General features: G+C 48.4%; 2 protein-coding genes across 2 annotated transcripts; one reads left to right on the top strand and one right to left on the bottom strand.

Annotated features, from left to right (window-relative positions):
- Positions 1-669: 669 nt before the first annotated feature.
- LOC101785310 (probable E3 ubiquitin-protein ligase ARI9) lies at positions 670-2,004 on the top strand. Its single transcript, XM_022824114.1, has 2 exons — positions 670-1,411; positions 1,618-2,004. Exons 1-2 carry the CDS (start codon positions 774-776, stop codon positions 1,769-1,771), a joined length of 792 nt encoding a protein of 263 aa, XP_022679849.1. The 5' UTR covers positions 670-773; the 3' UTR covers positions 1,772-2,004.
- Positions 2,005-7,426: 5,422 nt separating this feature from the next.
- LOC101785711 (ethylene-responsive transcription factor 1) lies at positions 7,427-10,560 on the bottom strand. Its single transcript, XM_004956856.3, has 3 exons — positions 10,053-10,560; positions 7,787-8,685; positions 7,427-7,691 (listed from the first exon to the last, which is right to left on the bottom strand). Exons 1-2 carry the CDS (start codon positions 10,366-10,368, stop codon positions 7,811-7,813), a joined length of 1,191 nt encoding a protein of 396 aa, XP_004956913.1. The 5' UTR covers positions 10,369-10,560; the 3' UTR covers positions 7,427-7,691; positions 7,787-7,810.
- Between the last annotated feature and the right edge of the window lie 1,806 nt (positions 10,561-12,366).

The raw sequence follows: 12,366 nt of genomic DNA, 5'->3' as shown, positions 1-12,366 counted from the left end.
GCACATTTTGTTGGGTCTAATTTGCGCAGTACGTACCATGTAGCCCGGTTGTGTGAGCGACTACTACCCACTCCCCAGCACTAGGGTTACCGCCCGCACTTCTTATTTGTGTTGCCTTAGCTCAGCTCTCTCTTTTTACCCTGCGGTTTGTTGCGTTAGGGTTAGCACATCGCTGTCGTTGTAAGGCTACGGAGAATTGGTTCCTCCCTAGTTTTTCCTAACTCTTCTCGATCTCCCTACTTACTCTCGTTAGGTTATATTGTGCACGCTTGTGTTACATAGATCTTTGTTAGGTGTTGGTGTGCACATCTTCGGTAGATATGATTTCTTCATGTAAATATTTTATGTAAGCGTTGATTCTTAGTAATTTTGTTTGTGACAGTTGGCCAATATCTTAATTTGACGTTGATGTATGCGGCTAGTGTTAAGTTCATTTTCGTTTTTTTCCTTTTGTCTTGGCGTTGATGTTTGCCGTTAAGTCGTTGGATTTGGTTTCGACTTCATTAAATATTTTTCTGAACGTTTTTTTCCTTTTGTCTTGGCGTTGATGTTTGCCGTTAAGTCGTTGGATTTGGTTTCGACTTCATTAAATATTTTTCTGAAAAAAATTCTATATTGCTGGAACCAGGAACCCGGAAAACTGCTCACACCGCACGTTCGCAACTGACGAGTGACGACTGACGAGGACTTGCACGAGTCCACCACTGCCTTTTCGTCTTTCGCCGATCCACCTCGCCTTTCCCCCCCACCCACCTCTCGGTCACTCCCATTCCATGGCGAACGCGGCGGGAGGGCGCGGCGCCGACGACGACGCGTACCTGCAGGAGCTCATCCGCGGATCCGTGCCAGGCCCGTCGTCGTCGCGCCCGCGCGTGGCTCCGCTCACCGACGACGAGATCGGCTGGTTCAGCTGCGGGATCTGCATGGAGACAAGGCTCGTGTTCGACCGGTTCCGCGCCGGCTGCGCGCACGAGTTCTGCATCGAGTGCGTCGTCCACTACATCGAGGGGCGCGTCGCGGACGGCGCGGTGCCCGTGCCCTGCCCGGAGCCCGGGTGCCGCGACGGCGCCATGCACCCGGAGGCGTGCAAGAAGCTGCTCGACATCGACGTCTTCGACGCCTGGTGCGTCGCGCTCTGCGAGCGCGCCGTCGGGCCGGCCCGCGCGCGGTGCCCCTACCGGGGCTGCGGCGAGCTGCTGGTGCTCGACGCCGCCGATGCCGCCGTGACCGAGGCGAGGTGCCCCACCTGCTCGCGCGCGTTCTGCCTGCAGTGCGAGGGGCCGTGGGACGAGCGCCACGGCGGCGAAGGTTGCGTGATGTCCCGGCTCGCCGATGGGCGGAATTGGACGCGCTGCCCGAGCTGCCGCGCCATGATCGACAAGACCGGCGGTTGCAGGCACATAGTGTGCAGGTAATTATCGACTCACTACAGATTCTTCTCGTTTTTGCAAACCTGTGAATCCGTGATCACTGCAACTCTGCTAGTTAGTATTCAGTCTCCGCAGGAGTCGTTTCAGTTAACGAATTGATCAGCATTTTTTTTTCCTTCGTGGAAATTGATCACCTCTATCCGTATGATAAGAGTACATGATGTCCATCTCTTCTTGTGATCTGCAGGTGTGGCACTGCCTTCTGCTACATCTGCGGCTCGGCTTTTTCAGCGAGAGGTTGCAGATGCATTGGGCCACCAGGGGAGGATGCTTACGCTGCCTTAACTCCGGTTAAAGCAGGACCTGAATGCAAAACAGGCGTTTCGATCGGCAAGTGTTGAACCGACCAAGTTAATTATCCATTCTGTGTGACGATTATTGATAAGAAACAGCAATGCTGCAGATTTGCAGCAATGGATGTCGGAAACAGCTTTGAGAGCTGTAGAGAGTTTCTCTGTGGCATCTCCTATCAGTCTTCTTCAGTGACAATGTAGCCAAGGCATTTCCCTATGAGCACCTTTGCATCCCTCTGTGGGGTGGGGGCAATGTTACCAGAGCTTCTTTTTTTTAATTCTCCGACGCCTCTGTGCTGGCTTCCGGCCGGCAAACGTAAGTCACTCCGCTCAGGACGTGCAGGATCGTCAGAGCAGTCAGCTTTGCGAAAAACATGACTGTTCGCTTCAGCTTATAAGTCGGCTGAAAAGCTGAAACGGCTAATTTGTTGTGAGAGAAAAACACTATTTGGTGGTCGATAAGCCAGCTGAATAAGCTGAAGCAAACAGACCGCATGTGCCCCCGGGAACAGTTCGAGCAAAGTGCCATGGATCGATGTAATAACTAACGCTGCCACCATTCCGATTCCGAATTCGCCTAGTTTGATCGAGTCCTCGGCGCCCACGCTCGCTCTGAACGCGCCACCACAAACCGGCCGGGGAGCCGCCGCGGCGACGACGAAGGAAAGGAGACGGCGCCCAGATCGGTTCGGCCCGGTCAGCACGGCTGTGGGCCCGAGAGCGTACGGACCCGAACCTATGATTTATGAACTTATTGGCTGATGGGCCAAGAGGAGGCCCAATCACATTTTGTCGAGGCCCAATTACGCGTGAATCAGAAAACTAGCTCCCGATCGGCCGGCGGTCGAGGAGGCCCATTTAGCCCACGTTTAGTTAAGGCCCCCGCAGTTGCCGGCCTGCTACTTGTGCTCGTCGCCAGACGTGGGCCGCGTGCTATCCGATGGACTTGCCGCCGGCTCCGGCTGCCGATCGACTAGCTAGCTCCTGGCCGCCGTCCCTACGCTTCCCTCGCTCACCTCGCGTTGGGTGATGCAGTCGTATATACGTGTCATGACGATTGAGCAGCGCAGGTGCCAATGCAAAAGGCGCTCAGCTAGCTGTGTGCAATGCATAATGGCATGGTACCCAGTAAGCGCGCGGTGCCAATAACAACAAGTGGCGCAAGTTGGTCCTTGACCTCGTACATATGTGGGAGCCGGAAAGTAAACTTGGGTATGTTTGGATACCCTATGTTAAAGTTTAACAAGTGTTAAAGTTTTAACACTCACAAATGGAGTGCTAAAGTTTAACACATTTGGGTGTTTTGATGGTGTGTTAAACTTTAACACTTTTGGTGAGAAATGACTCCATTGCCCCCTCATTTATGGCCGACGGAGAGAGGGAGGAGAGAGAAGGGGCAATGGTGGGAAAAAATGGAGAGGTGGACCACTTTTAACAAGTTTAACAAATTTTAACCCCCCATGAGGTGTTTATGAAATTGGAGGTGTTAAACTTTAATACATCTCTTTTAACACATGTGTTTGGGAAAACCTCCAATAACCCGCCAATTTGATGGATTTATCTGGTACTTTTGGTGCACATTCTTATAGTACTAGGATGTTGTCCTAGGTATGCAGTAGGATCTTGAAGAGTCGATGGAAATGGAGAGGAAATCCATCAGGTTACTCGATCGCTACACGACAAAAAATGAACCATTTAAGTTAATACAACAAGTAGAGAAAATGCTAAAAAATCTATGAACTAAGTAATATCTAAAAACAAAATACTAAAATATTACTGATGAACAATGTGATATGCCTTGACTCGTGCGATCAAAGATCTTCTAGCTAGCTGTTGCAGGCAGTCCCATCCAGCAGCAATGGCGTCTCTAGTTTAACGGCCTGCGCCGGCGGGCCGCCGGCCACGCTGACGACGTCCTGTCCGTTTAGCTAGGCGCTGGCCGGCCGGTGACGAGCGCAATCTTTCCGATTCCGTCGATCGATCGGTCGAAGAGAGGTTAAAATGATGCACGCACGTGAAGACAAACCAGGTCTCTAGAGACCACAAACCACCACTCCTGCAAATTGCGCACACGAGTTAGCATACGTGTGTCAGAGTGTGAAAAGAGGATTCTACGCATCAAAATACAAACATAAACCTAAGCACGGAAGGTGACAACACACGGTGCTGTCTGCAAGTTGGTGCTTGACCGCGTACATGTGGGTGTAGGTGGACTGTGAAGCTGCAAGGGGCGGATGCAATGCACTAAGCACTGGGTCGGTTGACGACGGTGTTAGAAAAAACCTGCGATGACCGGCCAATTTGATGGATCTAGCTAGGCAGTATCGCACGCATTTGCATTCTTATAATGTATATATCCATTATATATCCTGTGCTAGACAATCATATCCCAGATATATAATCTCAACTTTGAAATAATTGAGAGAGAATCGTCTAGGTGTTACTCGCTACATGACAAACCCGGTGACTTATGTGGTACGGTCATGCTAACCCTGGTACTGCCATGTCCGGTGATTCCGATCCACCCCAATGCCAAGTGGCTATTTCTCCTTTTTGCAATCCGGGGGATCACACATGTCCGAGATGTGCATCAAGAATTCAAGAGAGTACCATTTGGTTGCAATACACGTGCAAGATGCATATCCGCCCGACCCGACCACCATTCTCCACCCATGCATCGCCGCAAGCCGTAACCGTGCGATCAAGCTGGCCGGCGCCCGTACGCGTACAGTACGCCTCCCGCCAGCTCAGCTGTATGTTTCTAGTGAGACGGCCCTACCGTCTGTCTACACATGAGCCGAGTACGACGCCGCCCGACGCCTGCTAGCTAGCCAGGCGCTGCCGATGACGGCTGACAAGAGCAAATTAACTCTCTTGTCGTAGCCCTATCTCCGGGAAATCGCAGCAAACTTGCTGCCCCGATCGATAAACAATGGTACAATAATACCAACCGCTACGTATCTAAGCATGCAGCGCCGATAGATAAACAATGCCGCAAGTTGGTCCTTGACCCACGCACATGTGGGGCAGGGGGCGGGTGCAGTGTACCTAGCTAGGATCGGGTTAGTTGACGAGAAGGTTAAGTAACCTCCAATTTGATGGACTTAATAACTTAATTAGTATATTATATACTATAGCATTACGCATTCTTGTATGTTTGTCTAGCTAATCGGATCCAAGATAATCTCGATGGAAATGGAGAGGTGATCCGCTGGGCCACTCGCTAAACGACAAATAAACACGGTGACTTTTGCAACCAGGTGAGTCTTATTAGCCCTGCTGCTAGTAATAATAACACATTTAAGATCATGTTTGTTTGAGCAAACAGCTTTTCAGTATAAAAAGTTAGAGCGAACCAGTTTCTGACAAGTTGGAAGTTTAGAAAAACTGAATTTATATGAAATGCTGGAAAGCCCACTTTTATGAGTTTTTCGTAGCTTTTGAGCTTAGAAAGCTAAACACATATTTTAAAAACTAGTGTTGGTTTTTAACCGGCAGCAGCTTTTCAGAAAAATTTAAAAACTGCAGCTCAAACAAACAGAACCCAACCAATAAGACGCGGCCCATTTGGAACGGGGTCGGGTAGAATCACCGCGGGAATTTCACGGTTTTCATCGAAACTCCTGTAAACACTACTGCGATGTTCGAAATGGAGCCCTAATAATGCCAGGGCCGAGACCCCACATCTTTGCCACTGCTTGGTTGTTCTGCTCATGGGACGCCGACCAAAAAGAACAAAAAAACTTCTGCAAACTTTCATCAAATTGCTTCTGGCAACCACTACAGCAAAACCATATTATTTCCTCACAACTGAATCTGAATGCATGGCACCCGATGCAAGGGGTCCGTCGTTCGTGCAAGGAAATTAGTGTTTCTTTTGTTTATATATGTCCTCGCTCAGCAAAAGGAGACCTACCAGTTGGCGATATACTGATACCTGAGGGGGATGTGCTTGGGTGGGAGAGGGGAGGTCGAGTTCATTGAACCTGAGGGGAGAGTGGGATCCATGCCAATCAAGTGACCAACCGACCCAGCGATGGAGCGCCGTGTCGTGCCGTCCTTTTCCGCGCGCCAAGTGCTCGATGGCCACATCGCGGCGGCTCATGGCACGGTCGTGTGCTCTAGGCCACGACGTTTTTGTCTCGTCTCCGCCCTGATGATATACCGATCGGCCATCTCAAACAAGTCTGATGTGAAATTTTGGTCTACTTGGCGAGATGACGATCGAGCAAAATATCCGCCCCCAAGTTGTAGATTGCATGCTTATATATTGATTTCAATTCGCGAGGTTCCGGCTCTGAATTTTCAAGGTACCTTGGATACAGCCATTGCGGTCGTTTACAGTCTGACAGGCTTAGCTAGCACGAGCCGGGAAAATACGATATTACCGTCTCAAACATTGGTCTTGTTTAGACAATGAACTTTGCATCTTACATTGTACGAATGTAACCCATCCTGGTCTGCATTCGACTTTTGTTGCTAGCATAGTAGCATGGCAATGGTTCTCGACACAACTTTTTTGTTAGTTGTTCCTTTTGCTTAGCCTTGAATGTGTTAGCATTATTTACATCAATAAAGGTGATGAAATGGATGACAACATGGTGGAAAACCTTGTGACATGACCATCAAAATTATGAATAAAAAAACGTTCACAAAAGTAGGCTTAATTAGAGGCTATTTGCATTATTAGTTTTGCCCATTGGACGATTTCATATATAGTCGAGGATCGAAATTATGAGTGTAAACGTTCACACTTGCCTAGTGATGGTTTCATAGTTGAGTTGTTGAAATTAAAAGTGTGGGCAAGTTGAGCAAGAGGTTCTCCGCGCAAATCATTGCCCTCGACGATCCGAGGTTGGCGCTGAGTTAAACCCTACGAAAGCCCACTTGGGATGGTGGCCAGAGAAAGGTCGGAATCCTTAAACCGCAATGCAGCTAAAAATGAGCAGCCTCTGTCACTGACGCCATGGCAATAATTCCTAGAGGACCACAGCTGACAGCACGAGCAATAGCCACGGGCCCAAGTTGGCCAATTTGCTCCCTAGCTTTCGATTTCAAGTCTGAAGAAATCAGGGATGATGCAGAGCAGCAGACCCCTCCCTGGGGCCTGAATTTCTTGCAGCCTCGTAATACTGGGCACTTGCTCGAAAGGACATCAGTAGGCATGTAAAGTGAAAAGGATATGTTAACAGCTAGTACAAGTGAATAAGACTTTGTTTTTGGTCGTAAAAAATTCCAAAAATTCGACTTTGTTTGTGGCTGTAGACCTCAGTGCCAACCTAGAAAAGCAAAACCAGGCACCAAATCCAGTGTGCAAGTCACAACCTTTCTTAGCTTGGGGTCACAGTCCAGGATACAATTATCTGTACCAGTATCCATCTACCAGCATAAAAATGTCCATAAACTATAGCACGTACAGAACCTGCCCAGGTTCAGCTAATGCCTTGACCAGTGGCCCTTAAACAACACCAGCCGGAATCTAACGCATACAGCATACTTATGCATTTATTCCCAGCAAACAGCTGATCGAGTGAGACAAACAAAGCCTGCACATCAACAACCTGCAAAGCTTGATTAGGTCATCTAGATCTTTCTGGATTTCTGGTGCCACAGCCCACATTTCGTCGGCCTTGGCCGGCACCTAACGTTTCCTGAAAAGAATTGTTGCGTAGAAAGCGAAACCAAGTGCTTCCAGACCAAGAGTTGCAATATAAAGCACACCATATATATACCAAGCAGCACGCACATTACAGCACAGCAGACATATGGGGGCATGGTAGTTATTGAATCGGTCTCAAGCTTGCTTCCAATCATAGACGCACCATACAGCAGCATACTATAAACATTGTCATAAGAGTACCACCGGCAGAAGCATATTTTCTTAATCCAGCATATATAACTACGGTACGATCCGCGACGAAACGTAGCGGAGATAACTGCCTCTTCAGCATCACCACAGGCAAGGAACCTGACATGGAAACAAAAATGCAGCTGAGAACTGAGATAGTCCATTGTACAAGAAGTATGTAGGAAAACCAAAAGTAGGCAGTAAGGATGCCTTACATTTTGGCAATAACCATGGGCCTCTCAAAAAGCACCAGCTGCCATGAGCATCTCATCGAGGCTCCAGAGATCCCCAGTGCTAGCCCCGTCCTGTGGAGCATCATTTTGCAGAAGGCTGTCCATTGATGTGTCCGGGCTGCTCTCAACATAAGACAATGGCAAATAGTTCATCTCAGGATTAAAACCGGACATGTCTTGTGCGAGATTGGGTGCGCCATTTCCCTGAGGCACAGCTAAACCATAGGTGTTCCTCATTCTCTTTGACACTTCACCTTGCAGGCACGCAGGATCGGCATATGCTGGCACAGCATTATTGGGAGCAAAGACTGAAGTGTAATCTGAGGTCATGGTCTCATCGTCCCACCCAAAGTCAGAAGAGCCATATGAGTTACTGCTCTGGTCAGAGAGCATGTTTGATGCAGATCTCTTAGTGGGCACATGAGGTCTAACTGCAGGGAGGAAACTGGCAATCTCAGCTGGCTTCACAGGAGCCTTACTGTCACTGAAGGCAAACATTGCAAACAAATCATTGTCTCCATTGTTCAGATTATTGAAAGCCTCATCAGCACAGGTCTCTGTAGGTGGAGCAAGCTTTGTTGGATTGGCAGTAGTTGGCTTTAGGATTGACTTCTGAGCATCTTGCTCTTCATCAGGAAAATTGACCTTCGCTTTCTTGCCACGGATCTTGCGAGCTTCAGCATCATATGCCCTAGCTGCCTCCTCAGCCGTGTTGTAAGTTCCAAGCCAAACACGGACACCCTTGCTAGGGTCACGGATTTCAGCTGCCCATTTGCCCCATGGACGCTGGCGGATCCCCCTGTACTGATTCTTCCGGTTGCGCTTTGCTGAGGTAGCAGTAGGTTCATCATGTTGAACAGGCTTTGGAGTCATCACATCATCTATATTAAAGATCGCATATCAGTTCATCTAAATAAAACATACGGAATAGGCATGCAAGTTTTGTAAGAACAGAAATAATACTTGTATGACAGATAATAGCAAATACAGAAGAATTACAATAGCTACAGACCCTAGGAATCTATAGACCTAAAAGTTTGAAAGAAAAGTTGCATGCCACGAGACACCAGCAGTTTATCAAACATCAAGATAATCTAGCAAGTGATATTGTGAATTTGTGATTGAATCGCCCCAGCAACTAAGAAAAGCGATCCCAATAATGACACCTTTCACATCTAGCATGAACAGTTCGTAATCAACACCATAGTACTAGGCTTGTAAGCTAATTTGTTTGTCTGGATAGCTGGACTAGAGAATAGTACTAACTGGTAACAAAGAGGATGAACTAGCACTAATATCCTTTCCTAAAAATCTTAAGAGTAGAGGCAATCCCTAGTACACAAAAAGCCCACAAACATATGCTATCAATAAAGAAAATTTGTTGCGCGACAAAAAGCAACAGATAGTAATTTTGTAAAACTATTACAATCAGTCACCTTTGAAGATCCATCGAGATCTTCAAAGACATCAACTTACACTTCAGAATTAAGTTCATGTAAATTAGAATCATTTCAATCCTTCTCTCTTGACTTAACAAAAAAAAAGACATCAAATACTGTAACCCAGTAATTTTTTTCAAAAAAAAAGTTGACAGAAAAAGGGGCTGAACCTGCATCTAAACATCAATAATGAGATAACAATTAACACGGAAGAATTCTGGATTCCAGAACCTATTCCTCACTGAAAATTAACTAGACATAATACTGTCTAGAAAGTGGCTGCAAGATCCCTAATCGGAATAAACCTAATCTCGAGATACCTTTATAAGACAACTACTTGTAAGTTGTAACCATAACTGTACAGTAGATCACTTATGTAAATTGTAAAATCACAAATAAATAAAAGCCTGAAATCTATCTGGTTTGAAACCCGAGTCTAGAAATCGAGATGCACGACAGAGCAAACCACATCAACTACCTTAAGATCTACACTAAATAATTTATCCATTTGTAGCATATATCATTACAGACATATACTACAAATTGTCCATGCAGATTATTTGACAAAATTTCGTCTAGCCACAGCATGAGCAGCCAAGAGATAAAAACTTCCGTGTTGCAGCTGGTAGCCCTGTTTGGCTGCAGCTCCATGGAACCCCAAGTCACTCCTCCCACAACAACCAGAGGAGATTGGTGAAACAGACCCCGAAAAGAGGCATCTTTCTCTCGCCCGGCCGTCTAAGCAGAGTGTGTTCCAGCACAGAACAAAACAAAACAAAAGGATGTAGCGGCTTTAATGCGGTTCTCACCAGCTGCGGTGGGCGCCGCCTTGGCCGCGGCGGCGAAGGTGAACATCGCCGGCTCCGGCGGGGGGACCTCCTGGACCTCATCGTCGTCGTCGCCGGCGGCGTCCGCGTCGCCGCCGTCCTCGCCGAGGCCGCGGACGAACTCGCGGAAGTCGGCCTCGAAGTCCTGCTCCCCAAGCGCTCCCTTCCTGCTGCCGAGCCCCGGCCACAGCAAGTCGGCCGTGACCCGGCGCGGCTGCTGCTGCTGCTGCTTCTTGGCCGCCGCGGCCGCCGCCCCGGACGGGCGGATGAAGCCGGAGAGGATGGCGCCGCCGCACATCGCCGCCACCGGAGGAACAGACGCCGCCGCAGCGGGGTGGGGGTGGATGGATTATTGGAGGGACGGGACTACGGGAGGGCACGGGCGGCACAGTGACTGGGAAAAGGAGGGGAGATCTTTGCGGCTTGCTTTGCCCCTCTCGCCGAGTGAGAGATGGAGAGGTGTGGAGGACGGAGTTGGGAAGATGGTAGCTAGCTGGCCACGCTACTTATAATCAGAGGCCACGCTGACGCGCTACCGGACAGTGACATCAAAGAGATAGCTGCGGTGGGGCCCGCTGCCCCGGCTCCCGTGTCCGCCTCGCGTGTGCTGCAGTGCTCCGGCTCGCGGCTCCTCCACTCGTCGCTTCGGCGCAGTCTTTTTATTTCCCCGGTATAAATAAACAATTCTAGTTTACCTCCTGGACCGTAGCAAAAATAAACGACGATGCCTCCTCTTTTACCGTAGCAAAAATCATTTTATATACTATAAAAGAAAAAAAAAGAAAAAAAGCCAACTCAGTTCATGTATATGCAGCATAGTACTCGCTCCACTGTATTCCAACAACCCAAAGCACTGGATCTACCAGCTAGTTTTAGGTGCACTGGAGTACTTTGCACTAGTAGAAATCTTTTGCCGCATCTGCAAATGATGTGATATATCTGTTCATAATTTAAAAGTTACAGGCAGAGCATTTCTCGGAGACGGTAATTCTGATGGTAAACGTTTGCCAAAAGATGCTTTCAGTTTGGGGTGTTTGGATACGAGGTGTTAAACTTTAACAGTGTCACATCGGATGTTCGGATGCTAATTAGGAGAACTAAATATGAGCTAATTATAAAACTAATTGCAGAACCCTGTGCTAATCCGCGAGACGAATCTATTAAGCCTAATTAATCCATCATTAGCAATTGGTTACTGTAGCACCACATTGTCAAATCATGGACTAATTAGGCTTAATAGATTCGTCTCGTGAATTACACTTCATCTGTGCAATTAGTTTTGTAATTAGCCTATATTTAATACTCCTAATTAGCATCCAAACATCCGATGTGACAGGTGTTAAATTTTAACACTTGGTTGCCAAACAGGCCCTTATTAGCCACAAAACGCTCTGTTCATGTGATGAGGCTCCTCTGGCTTGGGCAATAATGACATGCCAAGCGCGAGTAGCTTGGCTCCGAAGGCGTACGTTGCTTGCGATGGTAAACGTTCGCCAAAAGAGGCTTTAGATAGTTCAGTCCACAAAACGCTGTTCATGTGACGACTGACGAGGCTCTCTAGCTAGCTTGCATTTGGGCTGGGCAACAGCACGCGCCAAACGCGAGCAGCTAGCTGTGCTTCCATTCCATCCCTCGTTTTGCGCTTGGCTGTGTCCACCCACGCGCATGACTACCATGCCATGATATCTTTTGCTCGTTTCGTGCTGGGTTTCTCTCTTTGGGACGTACGGGATTCCCTGGCGGACGTTTCATCAGCGCAAGAGGAAAACCGGGCGGGCGATCGAGATGGCGTGGCAACTGACAGCGAAACCCACGGGCAGAGAGAAGATCGATATATGATCGTGCTGAGAGCCCGAGACTGCGTCCGGTTTGGGAGGCTAGCTCCAAAAGGTGGTTTGGGGTTTCGGAGATCGGAGCGCGGCTGGATCGCGCTCGACGGAGGTGGTTAATGGTTTGGTTTGACGTGTTGGTAACTGCCGCTGGAGCCGAGCGAGCGCGCCGCAGGTCGATCGCCTGGTGATCCGGAGGCTCGAACACGGTCGATCTTGACGTGACAGCGCCTTCTTTCCCTGATCGGATATGATCCTTCTCGATCCGTTCCTCAATTCTGATCGAGTACGTACGTATACACCATCTTTTTCGTCTAACCTTTCCCTAGCTTACGTAGCATTCTGTTCATATATATATGTACCGCCACCAGTACGAACCAAGATGCATTAATTGCATGCTCAGGTCGGCACACTGATGTGTGCTCAGTTGCTCACCCATCTATAGATCGCGCTATACTTGTGAACAT

This window comes from Setaria italica, chromosome II (assembly GCF_000263155.2).
Source record: "Setaria italica strain Yugu1 chromosome II, Setaria_italica_v2.0, whole genome shotgun sequence".
Classification (NCBI taxonomy): domain Eukaryota; kingdom Viridiplantae; phylum Streptophyta; class Magnoliopsida; order Poales; family Poaceae; genus Setaria; species Setaria italica.
The sequence above is the reverse complement of the archived record's forward strand: the minus strand, read 5'-3'. Positions and strand labels throughout refer to the sequence as shown.

What these genes read in the sequence shown, in the direction of transcription:
- LOC101785310 (XM_022824114.1), top strand. Translation starts at nt 774, where the DNA reads ATGGCGAACGCGGCGGGAGGGCGCGGCGCCGACGACGACGCGTACCTG. An exon ending in TGCAGGCACATAGTGTGCAG is followed by an intron (nt 1,412 to 1,617) that starts GTAATTATCGAC and finishes TGTGATCTGCAG; the next exon opens with GTGTGGCACTGCCTTCTGCT.
- LOC101785711 (XM_004956856.3), bottom strand. Translation starts at nt 10,368, where the DNA reads ATGTGCGGCGGCGCCATCCTCTCCGGCTTCATCCGCCCGTCCGGGGCG. An exon ending in GGCGGCGCCCACCGCAGCTG is followed by an intron (nt 8,686 to 10,052) that starts GTGAGAACCGCA and finishes TCTTTAATATAG; the next exon opens with ATGATGTGATGACTCCAAAG.